This window comes from Podarcis muralis, chromosome 2 (assembly GCF_964188315.1).
Source record: "Podarcis muralis chromosome 2, rPodMur119.hap1.1, whole genome shotgun sequence".
Taxonomy (NCBI): Eukaryota; Metazoa; Chordata; class Lepidosauria; order Squamata; family Lacertidae; genus Podarcis; species Podarcis muralis.
This window is the reverse complement of record NC_135656.1, coordinates 109923464-109949349: the sequence shown is the minus strand read 5'-3', so window position 1 is coordinate 109949349 and position 25886 is coordinate 109923464. Positions and strand designations below refer to the sequence as shown.

Here is a 25886-nt window from a genome sequence, read left to right as displayed (position 1 = left end):
TCGACATTTTGCAATTTTATTATAAAGTAAGATAAGACAAGAAAAATTCAACAGCAACATTTAAAATAATAATAAGATTGCTAACACTGTAATTACAATGTGGGAGTACGTCCAGGACACACCACCTGCATGGAAAGAAAAAGAAAAGTGGGGTTCAGTAGGTTATTTCTCCTACATATATTAATAGTGAACTCATTATCTGGGTGTGGATCCATATTAACCAAAAGCAGCATCCATACATAAGGAGGTGTTTATCAGAAGGCTGGAGAAACACCAAGGTTTGCCTTTGTGTTTCCCCTTCGCTTTCGCTTTCCCTGGCTGTTATGTACTGAGTTGAATAGGATCCAAAATGTAGCAGTCTGATTGGTCCTAGAAGAATAGGATCCAAAATGCAGCAGTCTGATTGGTCCACAGGAGCCACCCAATCCAGCTCCAGATGGAAGTGAATCCACAACCTGATTGGCCAACAGGAGAATCCCAGAATTAGCCAATCACGTGCAGCCCATTGTATAAATAATGTATATAAAGCAGACATTCTGGGGGAACTTTCATTCCTCTTCACCATTATGAGCTGAATAAAGAGCATGAAATCCACTCTCGACTCTGAGTACCACTTTAGCTAATGGGGCCTCCTGTGTCGCCGCGCGATTTCTGTTCTCATCCTGAGGTAAAGTTCTTAACCCGAGGCACTACTTCCGGGTTAGCGGAGTCTGTAACCCGAAGTGTTTGTAACCTGAGGTGTTTGTAACCTGAGGTACCATTGTATTTGCTTAGAGAAACAAATTCTCTTAACGACTTGTAAGCTACTTTAGCATTACAGAGTTGCACTTTTCAGGAACTTCACCAAAGGCAGTACAGTGGTACCTCGGGTTACATACGCTTCAGGTTACATACGCTTTAGGTTACAGACTCTGCTAACCCAGAAATATTACCTCAGGTTAAGAACTTTGCTTCAGGATGAGAACAGAAATCGCGCAGCGGCAGCAGGAGGCCCCATTAGCTAAAGTGGTGCTTCAGGTTAAGAACAGTTTCAGGTTAAGAACAGACCTCCGGAACGAATTAAGTACTTAACCCGAGGTACCACTGTATAAGAAGAACGTAAGACACAGAGCCCTAGCTAAGGGCCATGGATCAGTGCCCTCTTTCGGCTAGAGATGTGCTTGCATTGTTGGCCTCTGTCTGACTCGAGAGACAATGGAGTGCGCTTCTGGGGGTGAAGTCAAACGGCTGCATTTGCAGCACCAAAGTGACCTCCCCGGGATGCAAGCCTGGGCAGCGTGTATGGAGGTCCTGAACTGCTCAATCGACAAGACTCCCCTCTCAACATCCCTGATGTGACCCAAAGGAAAGCAGAGCGATACGTTTGGCATCTGCTTGGCTGCAGGAGTTGCCAGAAGGAAGCGTACAAGGAGCCATCCAGCCATGTTAAGGACTCCACTCTGGATTTGTGTAGAGTTTAGTCCTTTGCCTTGCCTTCTCACAAAGATATCCCACAAGGCAGTGGAGGTTTAGGATCAGAACTTTCCTTCTCCTAGATGGGCTCTTTTCCAAGGTTGACAAGGGCCAAATTAAGGCTACTTAAAAGTTTTTGGTGCCCCTACAGATGTCTAATTCAAAATATAAATAACAATAAACTGTAAAAGTGTAAAACATTAATCTCTATTTCTTCTTCTTCTTCGTCAAACCTGGTTCAGCTGTACAGTGGTACCTCGGGTTAAGAACTTAATTCGTTCCGGAGGTCTGTTCATAACCTGAAACTGTTCTTAACCTGAGATACCACTTTAGCTAATGGGGACTCCTGCTGCCGCTGCACGATTTCTGTTCTCACCCTGAAGCAAAGTTCTTAACCCGAGGTACTATTTCTGGGTTAGCGGAGTCTGTAACCTGAAGCGTCTGTAACCTGAAGCGTATGTAACCCAAGGTACCACTGTACTTAAAAGTTTTTGGTGCCCCTATAGTAGATATCTAATTCAAAATATAAATAACAAGGCTCCCACTATAAATGAAACCATAAAACCATAAAAATGTAAAACATCAATCTCTAGTATTTCTTCTTCTTCTTCTTCGTCTCCTTTTTCATTTATAGTGGGAGCCTTTTTTTGGTCGAACCTGGTTCAGCTGTACCATATGGTCCATGGTAAATCTGGCAATGGAAAATTTATGTGGTGCCCCCTTCCCTTTCCCCCCTTAGCGTTGCTTATTTTGCTTAATGGTTAATCCAGTCCCACCTGCCCCATATAATGATTGTGGATCCACAATAAATGAGCAAGTGTTTTTGACTTCCAAATGTTTAACAATTATAGCACCGCGGAGTCTACACAGACTCCACATCCTCTTATAGCAGAGGTGCGGCACGTAAAAACTTACCTGACACGGTGACATTGATCCAGGCCACACATTTTCCAGAAATGGTGAGAAGCTTATAGATCCTGCCAGCATCTTTGCTTACGTTGTATATATGGAAAGTTCCCACTGTCACGGAAACATTCTCTTTGAAGTCCTTATGGTATGGCTTGCAGACTCTGTCACTAAACTGGCACAAAATGTCCCACTTGGAAGCTGTGTTGTTCCAAATGCAGGTGTCAAAATAAGGGTCTGAAGATTCTGAATCATTAGCAAATTTCACTGTTATTGTCTCCCCTTTTTGCACAGATTTTGAAGTACGATTAAGGCAGTTCTCACCACCTGTCAGGGATGGAACCAGAAAGAAGTTTAGTTTCAAATATTATCTCCAGCAGTATCATATATTCCTTCCAGTTTGAGCTAGTGTGCCCAGGTATTTTCCCCAGTAGTGATGTATGGAAGTGAGATCTGGACCATAAAGAAGGCTGACAAGCACTGCCTCCCCCCAGCCCTGCCCTGCCCCAAATCCTGGGAACAGTATTACAATTCAGATATTACTAACTCCAAGTGGGCAGAATGCTGTTGCGCTCACATTCTGCGAGGCAACTGGTTGCCCACTAACAAAACAGGATGGCCCTTGGGCCTGATTTAGTAACACTCTTCCTATTTCAAAAAATAATTTTACAGTGGTAAAGGTAAAGGTAAAGGGACCCCTGACCATTAGGTCCAGTCGTGGCCGACTCTGGGGTTGCGGCACTCATCTCGCTTTATTGGCCGAGGGAGCTGGCGTACAGCTTCCAGGTCGTGTGGCCAGCATGACTAAGCCGCTTCTGGCGAACCAGAGCAGCACATGGAAATGTCGTTTACCTTCCCACCAGAGCTGTACCTATTTATCTACTTGCACTTTGACGTGCTTTCGAACTGCTAGGTTGGCAGGAGCAGGGACCAAGCAACGGGAGCTCACCCCGTTGCGGGGATTCGAACCACCGACTTTCTGATCAGCAAGTCCTAGGCTCTGTGGTTTAACCCACAGCGCCACCTGCGTCCCATCTTTTCAGTGGTACCTTGGGTTACTTCGTTCTGGAGGTCTGTTCTTAACCTGAAACTGAGGTACCACTTTAGCTAATGGGGCCTCCTGCTGCTGCCGTGCCACTGGCACTCAGTTCTTAACCTGAGGTACTATTTCTGGGTTAGCGGAGTCTGTAACCTGAAGCGTATGTAACATGAGGTACCGCTGTATACTTCCATTTTAGCAGAGCTGCTTTCCTTACAAGGTGGCTGCAAGTTATGGTTGTGTGACTGTCCCCTTCCGCTGTACAAGCATCTCTTTGTGGCCTGCCGCCTTTCTGCTCTATACTTCCTCAAAAACACAAGCCCATTGGCAGGGCTTTCCTGCAAGCATGAGTGCTGAAGAAAGACTCCAGAGTAGACAAAGTGGGAGAAAAATTCAGCACAGCCTTAGAGGGCAGCCAAATAAATCTCCTTGTTGTGTGCATGGTGCTCCAAAGCCTAGATGTGGCAACACAGCTGTCCCTGGGACATGATTGCACCAAGGGTCGTCAAGCTTATTTCTAGAATTCTCAAGAAGCTTAGTCGTAGATCATCGGTGTTAAATGCAGAAGACACCTAGGTTCCATCTCTGAGATCTCAAAAGAAACAGGTAGCAAGAGATGGGAGAGACTCTCTGCTCCACTGCCACCTGAGAACCTGGAGAACTACTTTCAGTTAGAATTAAGAGTATTGCTAGACAGGGATGGAGAGGAAATTTGACTCAGTTGACACTGAAAGGCAAATCAACCTCATTCACATTTCCCAAAATGATATGAGAGTGGAAACACAGCCTTCTTCAAAAACCTCACTTCTCTAGCCAAGCAGTCTGTACAAAAGAGAATAACTGGAATAAAGCTGCACATATTCACCAATATAGTGCACAAAAATGCACTACCTTTGGCTAAATGGTCTTGCAAAAATCTGTATACCGGGGAAAATGTGTATATTTGCATACAAACACAAAACCTGATGAATTTTCATGAGGACTTAACAAAATTGCACACTGATCCTGAACGAGAGAACTGAAGATTGGAATAATGAGAAACCGAGAAACCAAAAATGACAGATTTGTCCATCTCTGTTGTAAGACCGAAGGCAATTATTATTATTTAAATTTCTATACTGCCCTTCATCCAAGGATCACAGGGCAGTTTGCAAAAACCCACATGCAAAGGGAGAGAGAAACAACCAGCTTCTTTGGGGTTGATTTCTGTTGCAAGAGAACCTGAGAAAACGCTCGTCTGACCTTGTAAAAAGCAGCTCCTTATGTTTTTAGGAAAGGACTTTTGTTGTTGGTTTCTGAAACTCTAATTTCATATTCATACTCACTCATTGGCTCATATCCACAGGCATTTGAGGAGAGGAAATGGGCAGCAAGCAAGGTGAGTGAAAAGCCACAGAAATATCTCCTGCTGAACAGCATGGCATGACTTTTCAGTGGTGCAGGAGCCATCAGAATATCTGGAACAATTCAGACCATAAATAAGATTATTGTAATACACATTGAGAACCAAAAGCGGCTTGTGGGGTGTGTGTGTGTGTGTGTGTGTGTGTGCGTGAGAGAGAGAGAGAGAGAGAGAGAGAGAGAGAGAGAGAGAGAGAGAGAGAGAGAGAGAGAGAGAGAGCTTCTCTATACTTCCATCCTGGCTAGATCTGGTTGGTACTTAAATAGATGACAGAGAATTGCTAGTAGTTTGGAATGTATTAATGCCAGCAAAATTGGTGTCTTACAAAGATATCTTTTAAGAAGCACCCCCATAATACTCGCTTTCTGGGAAATTGCTTTTTTAAAAAAGGCATAGCTGTTAATAATTGAAATAAAATGTTCTGTTTTGTTTTTTACTGCCAAAATAGAATTGAGAACCAGTTATTTTTCATTTCTTTCCTAGCAAGTACAGAAGCTTCAGTTTCGCTTAGGGCGATCCAGCAAGATGCTCAAAATCTTCTCCAGTACATGGAGAAGTAACATAGATGGCAACTGGAAACCCAGCAAAATAAAGGTACCACCACCAACCCGTTTTCGCTCCCCGCACCTTGTCAAGAAATTTGGCAGAATATGACTTGATTCTAAGCTCTGCCCAGGACATTTTTAGTAACATATGCTTACTGAATAATTCAATTTCCCATTATAATTTGAATCAGCAAAGCAAAAGATCTACAAATCCTTTCCCTCCCGCAAGTTATCTCCTCACCTGCCTTCTGAAATATAGGCACACGAAACTTCTTAGACTCTCCAACAAAACCTTCCCACTTCTCTGAGATCCTGCTAGAGAAGAACCAGCTCTCAAACTGTAGACTCAGAGGTCCAGCGCTGAGTTTTATTCATGCACAAAAATAGCCCACAGGAAAACCAGCTACATTGCTCAACAGATGAAAACATGCAGGGGCCGTCGCCTGCAAATCTCAAAGACAGCGCAGCAAGGCTTGCGTGACACAGCATACCTGCTACTGAAAACCACCACTTCAGCAATTTGCGCTATCACAGATACAGGAAATCACAAAAGTCACAGACCACAACAAAGCAAGCATCATAGAAAAACCCAATCTCCCAGGCTACTTGCTATCACCGCTACAGGATTCTTCTAAAGCACGTGAAGACATGTCTTCCTGCCAGCGTATTAATTACTATCTCACCTTGATTTTTCAATTTGGTCATTTCTTCCCCAGTGGGACGAAATCAATGGCCACCTGCCATTGATGCTTTAGCTGAGAGTCCTGCACTGCAGGGGTTGGGCTAGATGACCCTCGGGATCCCTACAAGTCTATGAGTCTATGATAATGGGTTGGCTCCAGATCCCTTGTCAAAGGGCTCCCTCGCAATCTCCTAGAGTGGATTTGCATGGCTGGAACACTTCCTTGCCTGGATGAAGAACACAATGAAGAAGGGTGAATGAGAGTTGGTAGAAACTAGTCTATGGCCTTGGCCATGTTCATTGACCTCCATCATGGCCTGACCATCAATAAGCTATCTTTGAAGGTGACTTGGAAACTACAACTAATCCAGAATGCGGCAGCTAGACTGGTGACTGGGAATGGCTGCCAAGACCATATAACACCGGTCCTGAAAGACCTACATTGGCTCCCAGTACGTTTCCAAGCACAATTCAAAGTGTTGGTGCTGACCTTAAAAGCCCTAAATGGCCTCGGCCCAGTATCCCTGAAGGAGCATCTCTATCCCCATCATCCAGCTTTGAGGGCCTTCTGGTGGTTCCCTCCCTGCAAGAAGTGAGGTTACAGGGAAGCAGGCAGAGGGCCTTCTTGGTAGTGGCACCTGCCCTGTGGAACGCCCTCCCATCAGATGTCAAGGAAATAAACAACTGTCTGACTTTTCGAAGACATCTGAAGGCGGCCCTGTTTAGGGACGTTTTTAATGTTTGATGTTTTATCGTGTTTTTAATATTCTGTTGGGAGCCGCACAGAGTGGCTGGGGAAACCCAGCCATATGGGCGGGGTATTATTTATTTATCTATCTACTTCCCAGTAGTGATGTATGGAAGTGAGAGCTGGACCATACAGAAGGCTGATTGCCGAAGAATTGATGCTTTTGAATTCTTGTGCTGGAGGAGACTCTTGAGAGTCCCATGGATCAAACCTATCCATTCTGAAGGAAATCAGCCCTGAGTGCTCACTGGAAGGACAGATCCTGAAGCTGAGGCTCCAATACTTTGGCCACCTCATGAGAAGAGAAGACTTCCTGGAAAAGACCCTGATGTTGGGAAAGATGGAGGCCACAAGGAGAAGGGGACGACAGAGGACGAGATGGCTGGACAGTGTTCTCAAAGCTACCAGCATGAGTTTGACCAAACTGCGGGAGGCAGTGGAAGACAGAAGTGCCTGCCATGCTCTGGTCCATGGGGTCACGAAGAGTTGGACACGACTAAACGACTAAACAAAATCTATCTGTCTATCTATCTGTCTATCTATCTATCTATCTATCTATCTATCTATCTATCTATCATCTATCTCTATCTATCTATCTATCTATCTATCTATCATCTATCTATCTCTATCTGTCTGTCTATCTATCATCTACCTACCTACCTACCTACCTATCTACTGTATAAAAGTAAGAGTCACATCTGTTGCCCACTATTGACATGTGGCCCCTGAAAGCTTGTCAAGAAGGGAATGTGGCCCTTAGACTAAGGGAGATTCCCACGTCCGCAATAGTGGAAAGAAGGACCTCCTCATGAAATCACCCTTTGCAGCAGCTGAATGCCACAGTTACTCATAGTTTCTGCGCCCCCGATTTCATGGAAAAGGAGATGGACTCATCTTTCTTAGCTTCCTCTTTCCACAGATGAAAAAAGAGGCAACCTTGCCCTTACTAACCACAGTGTTTACTTTCATTTTTAATCAAATGCAATGTTTATTTAGTCTGAAACAAATCAGTAATAAAAAAACCACACAGATACTTTTAAATGAGCTTGAATTAGTCACGAATGTTCAGCTTTATTAAATAAGCAAACTTGTTGAAATGGTAAATAGTATTACAGTATTTATTACACTTATTTCCTATTTACTTATCATTTTTCATTTTACATCAATACATACCAATTAACAAAACTGTAAATAACATCGAATTGACTCCCCCTCCCCGCAATCTGTGGTTCTCTACTTCTGCATATCCACAAAAATTCCTTGTATATTTCTTCTAAAATTTATTTAATTATTCTTTACAGCTCATTTTACATTAGCTCTGCTAAAGTTTTAAGCTGTTTACAATAACTTTTTATATATCCAATAAATTTTCCCCCGTCTTTATTTAAAAAATTCTCTTCCTGGTTTCTTATTCTTCCCGTAAGTTTGGACATCTCCGCATACTCCATCAGCTTTATCTGCCTGACCTTCTTGGTTGGAACTGTTTCTTCTGCCCATAAATCATCCTGGCAGCCATTGCTGAATACATAGATACGGTAGTTTTTTTCTGATCCTTGGGTACAGCTTGACCTATTATTCCTAAGGACACAAATGGCGCTGTGGTCTAAACCACTGAGCCTCTTGGGTGTGGTGATCAGAAGATCAGTGGTTCAAATCCCCACAATGGAGTGAGCTCCCATTGCTCTGTCCCAGCTCCTGCCAACCTAGCAGTTCAAAAGCACGCCAGTGCAAGTAGATAAATAGGTACCGCTCCAGCAGAAAGGTAAACGGCATTTCTGTGTGCTCTGGCTTCTGTCATGGCGTTCTGTTGCACCAGAAGCAGTTTAGTCATGCTGGCCACATGACCCGGAAAGCTGTCTGTGGTCAAACGCCGGCTTCCCCAGTCTTTTACCTTATTTTACCTTTATTCCTAGAAAAAAGGATTCTGGTCTTCTTCTAAACGATACCTTCAACATTTTCCAGCTCATTATAAATCATCTCCCAAAAAGCTTTCACTATCTGACATGTCCACCACATGCAGTGGTACCTCGGGTTAAGAACTTAATTCATTCTGGAGGTCTGTTCTGAACCTGAAACTGTTCTGAACCTGAGATACCACTTTAGCTAATGGGGCCTCCCACTGCTGCCACGCCACCAAAGCACAATTTTTGTTCTCATCCTGAAGCAAAATTCTTAACCTGAGGTACTATTTCTGGGTTAGCGGAGTCTGTAACCTGAAGCGTCTGTAACCTGAGGTACCAACGTATGTTAATGGTACCTCCCATTTTTCCTTACATTTCCAACACATATCTGATTCAGCTTTATACATCTTAGCCAATTTACTAGAAGTCAAACACCACCTGTACATCGTTTTCATATAGTTCTCCTTCCTTTCCACATTTGATTCTGTGCTGACAAGAAAAGGGCATCAGATGGGGAGCAAGGAGCCAGGGGTTGACAGAAACCACAACTTCCTTTCTGAAAACTCCCATTTGTACTTACTCAGAAATGTATTCTGCAAAACAGCTGACACGGACGCGAAACCCAAGGAAACCTACAGCTGACTAGATGTGTGGTCATATTATTACTCATTGTCTTCGTTGTCAAGGCAATGAAGAAACATGGACTGACTTCCTGACACTGGAGGACCAGCAATAGATTTTGCAGACCTACTAAGTGCATCTGGCTGGTTCTGAGGTTCTGCTGGGTTCTCATCAGAAACTACAGCATCCCTGAAGATGTATTTTTATTTATTAGATTTATATGGCAGCTATAAGCTCCTGCCTTGAAAGCAGGAGAAAGAGAATGCAAATGCTGCTAAAAATTGCTGTGACTCTCAGTATTTTGTGGGGGGAATTCAAGTTTGAAAGCACATCAAAGTGCAAGTAGATAAATAGGTACCACTCCGGCGGGAAGGTAAACGGTGTTTCAGTGCGCTGCTCTGGTTCGCCAGAAGCGGTTCAGTCATGCTGGCCACATGACCCGGAAGCTGTACGCCGGCTCCCTTGGCCAATAAAGTGAGATGAGCACCGCAACCCCAGAGTCGTCCGCGACTGGACCTAATGGTCAGGGGTCCCTTTACCTTACTGTAAGTTTAGATTTTAGCACAGAATTCCAGATGAACGGAATCTAGTCTGCCGGCTGTGAAGGAGAAGATCCAAAACAACTTTCTATTCCTGGCTTCTTATTGAGCTGCGTCATAACATTTCCATTTCTCAAGATCTACAATGCAAGAAGCTATCTTATGTAAGAAGTCTGCCACCCTGACACTTTAGGCCACAAGTCACATGATTATCAGGATGTGCAGAAATGTTGTTGCTCTTGCCTAACGAGAGGTGAGTCATTCACATGAAGTCAGTTTGAGCCTTGCCTGTTACTGAGGCGATTTGCACCCTGGGGCTTTTCCCCAAATTGACATCATTTGCTCACTCATATTGCAGAGAAACTAGCTAATGCCAGCTGAGGTTCTGCAATGCTATTCCTTCTCCTTCATTACGTTTCAATCAGCTGAGGGTTAATAGTGCAGTAATATAAGGTTATATAAAAAAGATACACGAGCTATAACATCTGTTAAAATTAATCATTACATCAGAATGCCTGCTGAAATAAAAATGTCTTCCCCATGCACGTTTATCAGGGAGCTATGAAACAAAACTTCCTGGCAAAACACTTAGGCTAGAATAAATCACAGACACTTAGTTTGGCATATAAGTTAATATTTTACTCAGAGTCTCCAGAAATTACAGCAAACAAGGCTCCATCTGCTGGCAGTAAAACAAAGAAAATAGGTTCCAAATGACTTAAAAATTAAAATGCATGGTTTCCTTACAAAAGGATCATGCAATCTTTGGGTTAACAAAGATACAGGCTTTAAAATATCCCTTTTGGAAAGGTTCAGTTCACTTGGTTTTTCTTTGGTTTTTCCAAATTTGGCCAAGGCAGTTGCCAAAAAAGAAAAAAAGGGGGAAATACAGGACCATTTGCTTTGAAGGCTGTTAAGGTCAAATGGACCAATGAGGACAAAAAATGTAGAAGCCAGGCAGAAATTACAAGGACCCTTTTTTGCACAACCAGAGAAGTACAGCTCACAGCTTCTGTTTCATTGCTGAAGACACACCACTTGGCTCTGCTGTTTGACAATATCAGTGTCCTCCTTCCAGCATGGAATTATCATTTTGGGGTTAGGGAGAGGCAAGTTGTTGTCTATTATTCAAATTGTGTTGTGCTTCTGTGCTATAAGCTGATCCTGGGATCTTCTTGTGAGGAGTGTGGTGTGTGTGTGTGTGTGTGTGTGTGTGTGTGTGTGTAGAAATCTTTATTTATATTCTGTTCCTTCCAACGTCATCGGCGAACAATGCAACATTTCAATAAATCACAATTTTAAAAAGTATTCAGTAATTACGTACAAACAAGACAAATCAGCGGAGGATACAGGTCATTTCAGAGGGCCGAGTCATAGGAACGTGATATTCTGCAAATCGGAATGTTTCATGCAGATTTTGGAATCTTTTTTTAAAAAAATGAAACTAACTTTACAAAATACTATAGAGCAGGAATGGGGAACATTTGGCCCCTGGGGTTTCTGAACTATAATTCACACCATCCCAAGCTGCCAATCATATTAGCAGGGGGATGCTGGGAGTTGTAGCTGAGCAACATCTGGAGGGCAAAAGGTTCTCCACATCTGCCAAAGTGTATGCCATCTAATGCCCATGCTTGGGTTTGCCAAGAAAGAATGAAATAATACCTGCTGGCAGTGCCAGCTTCCACTTCTGGGGTCCTGGGCAAGACCACAACTTTCCTCACACAGCTGCCAATGGTCCGCCCCCCGGGCCACCCCCACTGCTGCTCAGGGGAAAAAGGATGTTTTGGACTACAACTCCCATCAGCCCCAGGCAACACATGCTGGCTGGGGCTGGTGGGATTTGTAGTCCAAAACACCAGAAAGGCACCATTCCAGCAAAGGCTAATATGGGGTTTCAAAACAGCAAGCGTAGCTTCCTCAGAGCTGCCTCAGAAGAAGCTACCAGTTCCCTCACATTGTTGTTATAAAGCCCGTCCAAAAATATTACCCTCCATTAAAACTGTAGTGGTGCCACTAGTGGAATTAAGGGGGGTGGGGAAGAGAGAAGGGGTGGGTGGTGAGAGAATAATAATCATAATAAAATCAGAGCACTGTCAGTACTATAGTTCAATTACAGGCCATCACTCGCAGCCAAGCAGGTAACCGTGCCAAGGCCATCTATGTATAAAAGGTTGGGGTTGGGGTATCAGTCCCTGGGCCCAATAGATTGCAAAATTTTCTTCCACACATCAAAATCCAGCGAGGCCTCAAATTTCTTAAGGGCTACAGCCGCTGACATCGCAATGCCACCGGAGAAACCAGAATTATCTTCCGTGCCATTGTTCTCGCATTCATCACTGTCACATTCTTCCTCGAGCCCAGCCTCTTCTTCGCCACTGTCTCCCTTGTCCTCGCCCACCGCAGTTCTGAGGGAGGAGAACACAGCTGTGTATACCAGATTGCCAGAGAGGGCTTTCCCCATGGATCACACCCCGCTTGCCACTAAGCGCCTTGGGCTGCCTACTGGGAACTGTTAACAGAGAAATCTGAGGGCTCCCTTGGGCAAAAAAACAAGGACACCAGCCAGGAATACCAGAGCAAAACAGGAGCCAGTAGGCTTGGTCTTTATTGAAGTCTGTCATGACAGTACTCCCACCTGCCACAAGGTGGAACAAGATGGAAGCCCCAAACAAAAGAGAACCCAAACTTTTACTAGCTGCTAGTCCCCATGTTACATCCCTCCCAAACTACATCACTCATACATCACGGTTACATCATGAAAGGGGAGGTCTGGTGACAGTAATCTGAGCATCCCGGACCCTGACCCCATGGCTCTCCTTGCCCTCCACCAAACACCCATCAAGTGTAACAAAAAAGATATTTACATTTCCCTGTTTCCCAGCCAAGTTAATCGCACCCTTTTGTCTTCATCTGGGTTTGTTATTTCTGGAATGGCTACCTGCCTGTCAGGTATCAGGCAGAGGGGCTGCTGAGTAGCTGAACTCACATGTCTGTATGAATTTCTGAAGTTTTCCCAGTGAACCAGTACATAGATACATTTATCAGTGAACTGTTACATTTGGTATCGTGCAGCAAAGGCCCTTTGAATAGATAGGAAGAAACTGTGATGAAGTGTTTTGTGGGGACAAATCACAAAAGTCACAAGAGTGATTGTGCTGGTTTTGGTAGTGGGCTGCATGTGCATGGTATCTGCTGGAGGGGCAACCCCCCCACCCTATACATAAATTCCTGCAACAGTAAGGTAAAGGTAAAGGGACCCCTGATCATTAGGTCCAGTCGTGGCCAACTCTGGGGTTGCGGCGCTCATCTTGCTTTACTGGCCGAGGGAGCCGGTGTACAGCTTCTGGGTCATGTGGCCAGCATGACTAAGCCGTTTCTGGTGAACCAGAGCAGCGCACGGAAACGCCGTTTACCTTCCCGCCGGAGTGTACCTATTTATCTACTTGCACTTTGACGTGCCTTCAAACTGCTAGGTTGGCAGGAGCAGGGACAGAGCAATGGGAGCTCACCCCATGGTGGGGATTTGAACCGCCGACCTTCTGATCGGCAAATCCTAGGCTCTTTGGTTTAATCCATAGCGCCAATCCTGCAACAGTTGAAAGCGTCAAAACATTGCAGGCCTTTCAGTAAGAAGCCAAAGCAGCCCCCAAATGACATCAGCTTGATTATTTTGCATGCTAACACTAAGCCATGGCTCACGGAGGCACACCTTGCCTGATTGTTTTGCTTCCCAGCTGCTCCTGACTTTATATAGTTTGGCGGGTTGGCTAAACAAACCATGGTTAAGGAAGGGTCAATTGGCTTCCTTGCTGGTGGTGGTGCTGCCCAGCTGGCACAAACCCACAACAGGGCCTTCTTAGTGGTGGTCCCATGCTTACTAAAAGCCCTCCCTGCTAAGGTAGAATCATAGAATTGTGGAGCTAGAAGGAACCCTGACAAGATGGCCATCCCGCCTCTGCTTAAAAACCACCAAGGAAGGAGAGTCCACAACCCCCCGAGGGAGACCGTTCCACTGTCGAAAAGCTCTGTTACAGGTCTATCCCCCTCATTATTATTTTTTGAGGGCAGATTTCTTCTACCCTGAGAATATTTGGGATGAAGGCCACAATAAAGGGGCAGGGGAAGGGTGTGATAAAGATCTAATAGTAATTAAATCATCGCATTATTCATTTAGTATGATAAAACACATGTTACCGGCTCTCTCCAAATATGGAGGGAGTGGAAATTATGAAGAGTTTCAACTTTCGATAAAGAAGGGCAATTTGCACCTTAGCTGGTGCTTTTCAGACAAAAAGTGTTAATGGACATTGCTGGGGGTGGGGTAGGAATCCAAAGGCACAATCTAGCCAAGGAGAAAATGCACAAAAAAAGTGCCCTTGTCAACATTACTTTCAAGGAAATCTGGAGTTTTATCATACATCTGTCCAGAGCAGCAATGGGGAAAAGAACTTTTCAGCTGGAGAGCCAAATCTTCGTCTTCCCACAAACCCTGCAGGCCAAATCTAATGGAAAGGTGAGACCACCCACCTGTCAACCATCGGACGTCAGGTAATTAACCATGTGATTAGCAGGTGAGTAGTCCTGCCCACCTGTCAAACTTGGTTCTCAGGATTGAACTCCCTGCACTTCAGAGAACGAGCAGCGAGTTCAAATCCTGATTAACAGCCATAGGATCCGGCCTTGTGTCTCGCTGCCCCTTGCTGGATGTCACATTCGATTGCGGCTGCCGCGAGTGATGGAGGGAAGACCTGCTCTCTGCTGCAAGGCCCATTTCCACCTGGCCTAGGGGGCAGGGTCCACACCCACCCTGAACAGCTAAAAGAGGCTCCTGGGAGGCCACTGGGACATTGCTGGAACATCTCTTGCGTTGGGGCAACTGGCTAAAATATTTCAAACGGGTCTAGTTTTGATTCCTCCATTTCATTTTTGTTGGGTTGGTGTTGGTTACAATGTTTAGTCGGGGTTAGCGGTTACTTAATACTTACAGTATTAACTGTAAACTGTTTCTTATTATTGCTATTACTGGTTTTTTTATTGATTTATCGGTTTGGCATAGGATATATTGTTTTCTAATGGCTTGACGTTTTGTTGGGTTTTATATGTTGTAGGCCGCCCAAGTGTTGCTGGGGAGACCCAGCCAGATGGGCAGGGTATATAAATTAACAAATATTATATATATTATATTATTCTTTGATGTCAGGTGTGGGGCAGGCGGACGTGGTTTGTGAGGGGCCGAATGGGAAGGCTGGTGGTCTAAATCTGGCTTCTTTGGGTAAGGGACTAAAGGGGTTCAAACCAAGGGTCTTGTGGGAAGAGATATTTTCTGAAGACGTTATGGCACAGGGGTGAAATATGAATTCATGAACTTACTCGTACATCAGTTGCTTGAAGCCCTGCATGAAAGAGAACAATTGAGATGTAGTCAGTGAGCTCTTCCTCTCTTCACTGCCCCCTCAAAACATGGAAGAATTAACAGCGCTCCCCTCACAACACCAGAGCTCAAGGATGCAAGTCCAGCCAGACCCAATCAAAGTCAATTTCTCCACATTCCTGAAGATACTTCTACTGTTTTTCTGTATTTGATTACATACATATGCTTTCGGGTCCTGAAGTGTTCACCGCTCCAGTACTTTATATGTCGAACGGTATAAATATTTGCACAAACAAAATAAGCAAGGCAATAGTAATAATTAGAATTCTTTATCAAGTGTTTACAAAGAAACACCCAAGGGGCAACTATACACAAAAGAAAAATACAAGCATGTGTAAAACGATATAGGCAAAAAAAAGTCTTGTGACGGCCTGTAAAAGTAAAGGTAAAGGGATCCCTGACCATTAGGTCCAGTTGTGGAAGACTCTGGGGTTGCGGCGCTCATCTCGCTTTATTGGCCAAGGGAGCCAGCGTACAGCTTCCGGGTCATGTGGCCAGCATGACTAAGCCGCTTCTGGCGAACCAGAGCAGAGCACGGAAACACCGTTTACCTTCCCACCACAGCGGTACCTATTTATCTACTTGCACTTTGACGTGCTTTCGAACTGCTAGGTTGGCAGGAGCAGGGACCGAGAAACGGGAGCTCACCCCGTCGCAGGGATTTGAACCGCCGACCTTCTGATCGGCAAGCCCTAGGCTCTGTGGTTTAGACCACAGCGCCACCCGCGTCCTTTGACCGCCTGTAAAAAAAGCTTATTGCTCATACATACTATATGAGAAGACTATTGCTTAGAGCTAGCTACCATTATCTGGCCAAACTACTGTATTCACTCAAATCTAATGCTCACCTTTTTGGGGCCCAACTACGTTGTGAAAATTAAGGTGCGCATTAGTTAGATTCGATGGTGCATTTACATTCACCATCAAATGCTCTTTTTGTTTGTTTGTTTCAAGGTTCTGAAAATTAAGGTGTGCGTTAGATTCGATGGAGCATTTACATTTGCCATAAAATGCTTTTTTTGTTTTGTTTCAAGGTTTTGAAAATTGAGGTGTGCATTAGATTCAATGGTGCGTTAGACTCGAGTAAATACGGTATGTTCCCCTCACCCACTTTCCCCATGTCAGCTCATGCCCAAAGAATCCACATAGCCTACTTGTGGAACCCAATGGATTCCATGCTCTTCCCTGGCTCTGAAAATCTCATCCAGTCTTTTAAGGTAAACCATTCATAAAAATCTGCTCTTACCTTCAGGAAGGCCACATGGTCTGTGGTTTCTAATGCTGCTTTAATCCTGGCAATCCTCTTTGTATACGAAGATGCTTCGTCTTTCAGATGTATTACGGCACTCCGCATATCCTTCAGGTTCTTCTTGCTTATCTTCTGGACTCTGTTCTTATAACGTTCTTCCTTCTCATGCAAGATCTGGTGGAGAGCCTCAAACTCTCTGGAAATGCGACTCAAGGTGTCTTTAGTGCAATTCTGCAAGGGGTAGAAAAACCGAAGAAGCAAGGAGAGATTTTTTTAATCTTAAAGAGAAAAACAACAACAGCCGTGCAGCAAATACCTTCCGATTTACGAAATCTGTTTTTAAAATGTACAATGGAAATCGTTGAATATATCCAGCTTCTAAATTGCAGTTGCTTCCCGCTTTATTATTGCAACTGAGGATCAGGCCCACTCAAACACAGGTGGGGTGACTGAATCTGCTTCATCTTCTTGCAGAAACAAGGACGGTAGTTGTTACAACGCTGTATAGGGATCTGCAGGGGTGATTCAGATAGCCATTTGGAACATGGCACTCACTCAGAAATTATGGGCCTAATAGAAAGATGTGTGTTTGGTGGTCCTGAATGGGGTAACCGTGTCCCTGAAAGACCAGGTGCACAGCCTGGGAGTCATTCTGGACTCACAAGCTTTCCATGGAGGAAGCAGCTGTTGAGGTGGTTTAGCCAAGACTGGAGCTCTTTCCTTTTTGCTTGATTTTAGTCAGACCTGCAAACAGGTGACCCACCACCTAGCCAGAAGCAGACTGCCAGCCATGTATTGTTGTCTTCTAGAGTCTCAAGAAACCAACACTTTTCAGACTATTGCTAACTTACTCTCCTGGTGCACTTATACCTCATGATATTATGAGGTATACTGTAAATAGGGAGCCATAACAACTGCTATTTAAATTCAGGGCTGGTTTTGTATTTCAGTTATCTAATACAGTGGTACCTTGGTGTTATGTACTGAGTTGAATAGGATCCAAACTGCAGCAGTCTGATTGGTCCTAGAACAATAGGATTCAGAATGCAGCAGTCTGATTGGTCCTAGAACAATGCAGCAGTATGATTGGTTGGCAGGAACCACCCAATCATGCTCCAGATAGAAGTGAATCCACAACCTGATTGGCTTACAGTAGAATTCCGGAATTCGCCAATCATGTGCAGCCCATTGTGTAAATAATGTATATAAAGCAGATACTTTGAGGGGACATTCATTCATTCCTCCTCACCACTATGAGCTGAATAAGGAGCATGACATCACTTTGCGACTCTGAGTATATTTCATTTGGGTTAAGAACTTAATTCGTTCCAGAGGTCCGTTCTTAACCTGAAACTGTTCTTAACCTGAAGCACCACTTTAGCTAATGGGGCCTCCTGTTCTCATCCTGAAGCAAAGTTCTTAACCCAAGGTACTATTTCTGGGTTAGTGGAGTTTGTAACCTGAAGCGTATGTAAACTGAAGTGTATGTAACCCGAGGTACCACTGTATATGTATATGGGTATCTCTTAAGATATTGTAACCAAATGTTTCACGATTATTCCCCAGTTGAAAGAGCAGGTTTTTTTGGTCTATGTTTGGATACAATTGAACACCAATTTTGAATCAAGATGGTGGACTGGTCCTTTCAAGACTGCAGTAACTTTACCCACCGATTTCAAAACTGCACCAATTTTTGTTTGTTTGGTTCTTAGCATTCCTGAGCAATGCTGGGTACAAGACAGCTAGTTTATTATATTTTTATCCTACCTTTCCTGCAACAAATTCAGGATGGCCAATATCATTCTCCACCATTCCTCTACTTTCACACATTTTAACTTTAGGCCAAGAGATAGAAACTGGCATAAGGAATTCAACCTTGAACCTATCTTGGAGTAGACCTTTGAACTGGCCTACCCATCTTGCCCCATTCCTACAACTGAAATCTTTTACTTACTCCAGGTACAGGTCTGTGTGATGTATATCATTTACCTCCATCTCTGACATTTCTTCTAGCTGAAGAGATTCGGCCACACCAGCGGTCTCTAGGAAATTCTCCAGTTTTCTAAGAATTGTCTCCAATTCCCACTGTGTAGCAGAGAAAGCCAGAGACATTGAGCATAAAAACATGTCTATTTTTCGTTTATCAAAACAGGAGAGGCAACACTTGTTACACATATTGAAAATACACTAAATCATATAACCATTAAAGAAAAAATCATCAAGATCCTTGCCGGGGGGGGGGGGGGGGTTTGAAGGCCATGGTGGGGGGTGGGGGGGTGGGACGAGAGAAAGGGTAGCTATAGGAAACTATAGGAAACTTATATGTGTGTGTGTGTGTGTGTGTGTGTATGTGTGTGTGCATGTACACACACACATTTTTATATTGTAAATTGCTTTAAGATCTCTTAAAATACCAAGCGGTATATAAATGAAAATAGTAATATAATACAGGCTAAAAAGGTATATTACAGGGCTAAAAATGAGTATGACAAGGCTGTATATTGTACCCTTGCTTATTTAACTTATATGCAGAATTCATCATGCGAAAGGCTGGGCTGAATGAATCCCAAGCCGGAATTAAGATTGCCGAAAGAAATATCAACAACCTCAGATATGCAGATGACACAACCTTGATGGCAGAAAGTGAGGAGGAATTAAAGAACCTTTTAATGAGGGTGAAAGAGGAGAGCGCAAAATATGGTCTGAAGCTCAACATCAAAAAAATGAAGATCATGGCCACTGGTCCTATCACCTCCTGGCAAATAGAAGGGGAAGAAATGGATGCAGTGAGAGATTTTACTTTCTTGGGCTCCATGATCACTGCAGATGGTGACAGCAGTCATGAAATTAAAAGACGCCTGCTTCTTGGGAGAAAAGCAATGACAAACCTAAACAGCATCTTAAAAAGCAGAGACATCACCTTGCCAACAAAGGTCCGTATAGTTAAAGCTATGGTCTTCCCAGTAGTGATGTATGGAAGTAAGAGCTGGACCATAAAGAAGGCTGATCGCCAAAGAATTGATGCTTTTGAATTATGGTGCTGTAGGAGAATCTTGAGAGTCCCATGGACTGAAAGAAGATCAAACCTCTCCATTCTGAAGGAAATCAGCCCTGAGTGCTCACTGGAAGGACAGATCCTGAAGCTGAGGCTCCAATACTTTGGCCACCTCATGAGAAGAGAAGACTCCCTGGAAAAGACCCTGATGTTGGGAAAGATGGAGGGCGCAAGGAGAAGGGGACGACAGAGGATGAGATGATTGGATAGTGTTCTTGAAGCTACCAGCATGAGTTTGACCAAACTGCGAAAGGCAGTGGAAGACAGAAGTGCCTGGCGTGCTCTGGTCCATGGGGTCACGAAGAGTCGGACACGATTAAACGACTAAACAAAAACGAAAGGGTAAAGGACCCCTGACAGTTAAGTTCAGTCGCAGACGACTCTGGGGTTGCGGCACTCATCTCGCTTTACAGTCTGAGGGAGCCGGCATTGTCCGCAGATGGTTTTTCCCCGGGTCATGTGGCCAGCATGACTAAGCCGCTTCTGGTGAAACCAGAGCAGTGCACAGAAATGCCATTTACTTTCCCGCTGGAGCCGTAACTATTTATCTACTTGCACTTTTTGGCATGCTTTCGAACTGCTAGGTTGGCCAGAAATATAGGGCTAGAAGAGTATAATGGAGGGGTAAATTAGTTTAACAGGAGCATTGGACTATGGGGAAAAGAAGCGAGAGATGTTCCAGCAGGGGTTGCTAGTCCATCTGGGACACTGGGCAAACTTGGAATTTTGAGAAAGTTATGCAGGTCAGGGGCCAGTCACAAATAGGTGCTGTGCTATGTGTGACATAATGGACGCCACATTTAAAAGAGCATAAACACATACACAGAAACCAGTTTTAAAATTCACCTTGTTGGTGAAGGGCAGGTGAGAAACAAAATTAAATAAAAATAACATATCCTATTGCATTTTCCACACCCCAGTATTAGCCTTTGACCAGATGGTTTTACCATCAGCCAACCTTCCCCGCTCCCATTTTTTAACTTCTTGTCCTGATATAAGAGAGGTATGCAGAACTGGAAAGTTTGCACAAGGTTTTTGTAACTTTTTCCTTGGTGTTGCAAAATCCCCCTTGGGGCAATGCCTTCATTTTAAAAACGGAAAGCGTAATGCTGGTGGTCAACAAAAGAGGTTTAAAGACTATAGCAAGGCAAATCTTTAAAAATGTAGGATAAACACTGACACCTGGAAAACACTGGCCTGCGAGCGCTCCAGTTGGAGAACAGCCTTTACCAAAGGTGTCATGGGCTTTGAAGATGCTCGAACTCAGGACGCAAGGGAGAAGCGTGTTAAGAGGAAGGCACGCTTGGCAATTCCACACCGTGATCAACTCCCACCAGGAAACCAAGGTCCCCACTGTGGAAGGACGTGTGGATCCAGAACTGGCCTCCACAGTCATTGTTAAGACCGTGTTCATGGAAGACAATATTACTCGGCTATGAGTGAGCCAAGAAAGCAGCAGCAACCTGGGAAGTAATCCCTATTTAACCCAAGCGAAGCCGACTTCTGTGAGGGGGTGGAGAAGGCACGTACGGGATTGGACCGCACGTCTGAACCCGACCCGCGTGTCACCACTGCTACAGCCGGTTCCCGGGCTCCGAACAGAGAAAGAAGCCTTGGCGTCGACTACCTGCGCGTATTCGACGGCAAAATACGCAGAAGCCTTGCCACTGACCTGCGCGTCCTTCACAGCATTTTTGATCGGCAGGAACTCGTGGTCCCGGTGGCGTGGCAGATCCCGGCAGATCACGCAGATGGGGACGCGATGCTGCCGACAGAAAAGCTCCAGCGGCTCCTTGTGCTCCTCGCAGAAGTCGCGGGCGGCTGCAGGCAGCGGCTCGCCGTCGAGCTCCAGACGGTGGGCTTTCTGGGCCACGTTGGACGCCAGCTCCTGCAGCCCGAAGGGGCGGCGGCACTCCGGGCAGCTCCCCGCGCCCTGCCCGACGGGGACGCAGCTTTTGATGCACAACAGGCAGACGTTGTGGCCGCAGCCCAGCAGGTGGGGCTCCTGCAAGACGGAGAGGCAGATGGGGCACAGCAGGTCCTCAGCCAGGTTGGACGCCATGGTCCCCGGGAGCAGCTACTGGACGGGGACCGGCTGCGAACGCCCCTCACCCTTTCAAACGGGAAGAAGAGGTGCGCCCACCCGCGCAGCGCCTTGCTTCGAAGCGCTTCTGCCCGCCCGACGCCGGCTCAGTGGATCCACAGTCTTTCGATTCTTCTTTCTCCGGAAAGAGGTGCGGGGAGCGCAAAAACGCAAAGGGAACAGGAGTAGCCAAGAGCGCGCACGACCAGCTGAAGCAAACGCCCCCTGTGCTCCTAATTAATAGCCCCTTCCACCAGCCCAGCAGGTGAAGCGTATGAAATTCCTTCTCCGAGGGAACTTTTAAAGGCGCAGGAGCCCTGTCTCCGTTTGCATTTGGCAACATTCCATTACTCCGACCAGCGAGCCGGCTGACCATTTCGTAGAGATCATTTTTCTCAAATAAGGCAAGGTCCCCAAGGCTAAAGTATTTTTCGTATGTTGTATATTTTCATATATTGGCCCTTTTCCCTACAATTTTTGGGGCCTTTTCGTTTTTCTTTTCTTTTTCTCTTTCCCTTTGCATCACTTTATTTCTTTTTAACTGACATCTTTTAAATAAACTATTAATACCCCCCCAAACCCAAATAAAAAAACCTAAAGCTAAAATAACAAGGGAAAGGAGCGAAACTTTAAACGCTAACACATTGTGGCTTATTGCCGAACCCTATGCATTGAAGATATCCGGCTTAATGTCAGAATAGGCTTGTAAGCAGTTTGCAAAATATCTCTTCTTAATGTTAAGGCTGCTGTCCTAACCGCTCTTCTTCCAGAGTCAATCCTATGGACTCCAGTAGGGCTTAAGGTAAAGGTACCCCTGCCCGTATGGGCCAGTCTTGACAGACTCTAGGGTTGTGCGCCCATCTCACTCAAGAGGCCGAGGGCCAGCACTGTCCGGAGACACTTCCGGGTCACGTGGCCAGCGTGACAAAGCTGCGTCTGGCGAGCCAGCGCAGCACACGGAACGCCGTTTACCTTCCCGCTAGTAAGCGGTCCCTATTTATCTACTTGCACTTAGGGGTGCTTTCGAACTGTTGGCAGGCGCTGGGACCGAACGACGGGAGCGCACCCCGCCGCGGGGATTCGAACCGCCGACCTTTCGATCGGCAAGCCCTAGGCGCTGAGGCTTTTACCCACAGCGCCACCCGCGTCCCAGTTCCAGTAGGGCTTACCTCAGAGTAAAGGTGAGCCTTCCTTAGCCTGGGGGCCTCCCACTGCACTGCTGGCAGGGGCTGATGGGAATTGTAGTCCATAGCATCTGATAGGCATCAGATTCTGGAACACTGCCTTAGAACATTCAGTTTCATTTTAGCTGTGTGGAATCTGCAGCTTCTGGATGGTAGATTTGGGTGGAGGAAGAACCAGTAGGAGAACCCTCTTGATCGATTGCAACAGCAGTTCAGCAATGGAGCCAGTTGTAGTTAGAGGGGCGGTAGACACTCTTCGTGAAGGATTTCAAGCACAAAACCAGTGCTATTATTTTTTTTTTTAAGAAAAAAAGCCATGAAATCTTTTGCCCAGTATGGGGCTTGAACTCACGAACCTGTGATTAAGAGACTCGTGCTTTACCGACAGAGCTGTCCCAAGAGTCATGGAAGATAAGACAGCTGTCTGTTGGGGGAGACTGGTGCTCTGGATATTCTTGCATTTAGCATCGTAGTTCGTTAAGGGTGTCCTAACAACCCTTAGCATCCTTATCAAACTACAGCTCACCAGGTTCTTGTTGGTGGGGGGGGGACGTTTTCACTTGCACATTTCCCAATATTGATTATAGTATCAATAACGCCCACCACAGACGTTTGAAGCACTCTTGGCAGTTATGAACCCCCCCTCAAAGAATCCACAGCGGCCGCATGCTTGCTTGCCTGCCCTCTCACTCTGGGCCTAGGTGTCCAGTGTTGCTGAGGGTGGAAGGGAGAAGGCTGTTGGGATTCCTGCTCTGTGTTTGCAGTCATGAAATTGTTGTCTTATCACATGACGGTGTATGTTTTCATTCCCCAGTGTGGGAAGTGACGGAGACAGGATGCTTATGTTACTGTGTTCCGTGAAGTGGGACTGTTGTCCTTTGTTCTCTCTCTCTCTCTGCTGTCTGATGAGAAAGAGGAAGGAGCTAAGTCAGAATGCTCCGAGTGTATTATATGTAAATAGATGCAGATTAGCCAAAATGCTGAGCTACTGAGTTCTGTTACGCAAACTGCGAATACTCTGTGGATCCCTGAGTGTGCTGATGCTTCTTGGTATCAATCGCTGTGATGTGCGGGCTGAAGAAAGCTTTTGAAGCTCCCAATCGACCAGGAGGGAGAGAACATGCCAGTTGGGCATGTGTCTCTGCCAGGGTCCTACACAAGAGTAGGGCACAAGCTGAGCGGGTGAACACAAGTGGGGAAGCTGCACAGCCAGGGCTAGGAGGCCTTGGCAGGCAGCCGACATTGCCAATCCTGGCTTGAGAGGTCGTAAGAACCTAAGGAGGAACACTGCTGGTTCAATGGCCAATGGTCTGTCTAGCTTAGCGTTCTGTTCTCACAGTGGCCAGCCAGATGGAGAAGCCTTTGGGCAGGGCCCAAATGCAACTTCACCACTCTGCCCACTTGTGTCTCCATCATTTCAGCACCTTCCGGACTGCAGATGTCGTATATCTAATAAGATGCCTGTGCAATCTACCGTACTCTATATTGAATCAACCACATGAGCGGTAGGTTTTTGAGAGACATGGACCTTCTTTACATGGTTCTTTGGGTAAATCAGGAACAACTAGGGCCTTCTGGCGGTTCCCTCACTGTGAGAAGCCAAGTTACAGGGAACCAGGCAGAGGGCCTTCTCGGTAGTGGTGCCCGCCCTGTGGAACTCCCTCCCATCAGATGTCAAGGAAATAAACAACTACCTGACTTTTAGAAGACACCTGAAGGCAGCCCTGTTTAAGGAAGGTTTTAATGTGTGACATTTTAGTGTATTTTTGGTCTCTGTGGAAGCCGCCCAGAGTGGCTGGAGAAACCCAGCCAGATGGGCGGGGTACAAATAATAAATTATTATTATTATTACTAGGGATGAGGAGAGATTACGTAAGATTGCTACACCAATAAGAAACTAAAATAATTTTCTTATTCAAATCCCTGTGTCCTGGGTGTTTGAACACGGAATTAGACTTTAATTGTTTCATTTAATTGTTCTGATTATATGGCTACTGCTATCATTCACTGCATTAATTGTTGGATTCTGTATCTTTAAATTTTCTGAATTTGTACATGACTCAGCACTCTCGGGATGGCCTATATAATGTCTCTAGGATTCGGCCCCCAGTATCAGCTTTCTACGCTTCTTAGTGAGTGCTGATCTTATGCTACTTGATGTACCTGTTAGGACCATTCTACGTTTTTTTTTGCCTCTTTCAATTCCAATGGACTATATTGTCTAATTTTGTTCATGCAACAGTGATAGACTTTTATTTTCTGTGTTTCCATTACATATTCTCTGTTTCAAAATTGCTACGCTTGGAGCTTCTATTATCGCATGATTACAGGATCGGGACTATTGAAAGGTTTGTTTGCCTCTATGATATTGACTGACTGCCTTCTCTAATTTTGTTCATACAATATTGTTTTTTTAGTATATTATTAGCCACGTGTTGCCTGTTATTGCTTAAGTTACACTTGTGTTTCCTGGCAGCTGGCATTCAGAGGCGTACTGCCTCCAGCACTGTAGGAAAACACAGTTGTCGTTACCTGTAGCCATTGATAGCCTTCTTCTCCCAATGAGTCCACCTCATCTTCTTTTAAAGTCATCCACATGGGTGACCCATCAGGAACTCTGTTGAACTACATGCTGTGCAGTGCTATTTTTTTCTAGAAAAAGAGGTGCCGCAACTCACCATGAACACCTCCCTTGTTCTCTAAGAATGGTAATGGCGCCCACCTGAGAGGTGTCGGGACTGAGTTCCTGTGAGTTCCCCCTGGGGGAAAAGAAAGCCCTGGTGCTTTCTTTTGTCTATCCCAAATCTATTTGTATACAGTAGTGCTTAATACTGAAAATTAAATCACTATAAACTGTTTACAGCTGCGGTATCAGCAGGGTTACATGTGTGTGTGTTAGGCCCTAGTTTGGGGATCGGAACTGGTTTGTGCACTTTAAATAACAGCCCTGTGGTGTGCGCGCCAAGGTGTAAAGCCCTAAGAAACAGCTTGTGGTCTTCTTTTTCTTTTTGCAAGGGAATATATGGACATATAACCAGACCAAGAA

The 25886-nt window shown here is 45.1% G+C and overlaps 1 protein-coding gene across 1 annotated transcript; it reads right to left on the bottom strand.

Annotated features, from left to right (window-relative positions):
- Positions 1–10182: 10182 nt before the first annotated feature.
- On the bottom strand, positions 10183–21638 carry LOC114590956 (nuclear factor 7, brain-like). Its single transcript, XM_028717585.2, has 5 exons — positions 21246–21638; positions 18508–18603; positions 16516–16749; positions 15209–15231; positions 10183–12243 (listed from the first exon to the last, which is right to left on the bottom strand). The coding sequence occupies exons 1-5, from the start codon at positions 21633–21635 to the stop codon at positions 12024–12026; spliced, it is 963 nt and encodes a 320-aa protein (XP_028573418.2). The 5' UTR covers positions 21636–21638; the 3' UTR covers positions 10183–12023.
- Between the last annotated feature and the right edge of the window lie 4248 nt (positions 21639–25886).

Excerpts from the sequence above, each read along its gene's own strand:
- LOC114590956 (XM_028717585.2), bottom strand. The coding sequence starts at position 21,635 with ATGGCGTCCAACCTGGCTGAGGACCTGCTGTGCCCCATCTGCCTCTCC. Across the intron at positions 18,604-21,245 it reads ATGCTGTGAAGGACGCGCAG|TGGGAATTGGAGACAATTCT; the intron begins GTCAGTGGCAAG and ends TCTGCTACACAG. Across the intron at positions 15,232-16,515 it reads ACCATGTGGCCTTCCTGAAG|GGCTTCAAGCAACTGATGTA; the intron begins GTAAGAGCAGAT and ends TCTTTCATGCAG.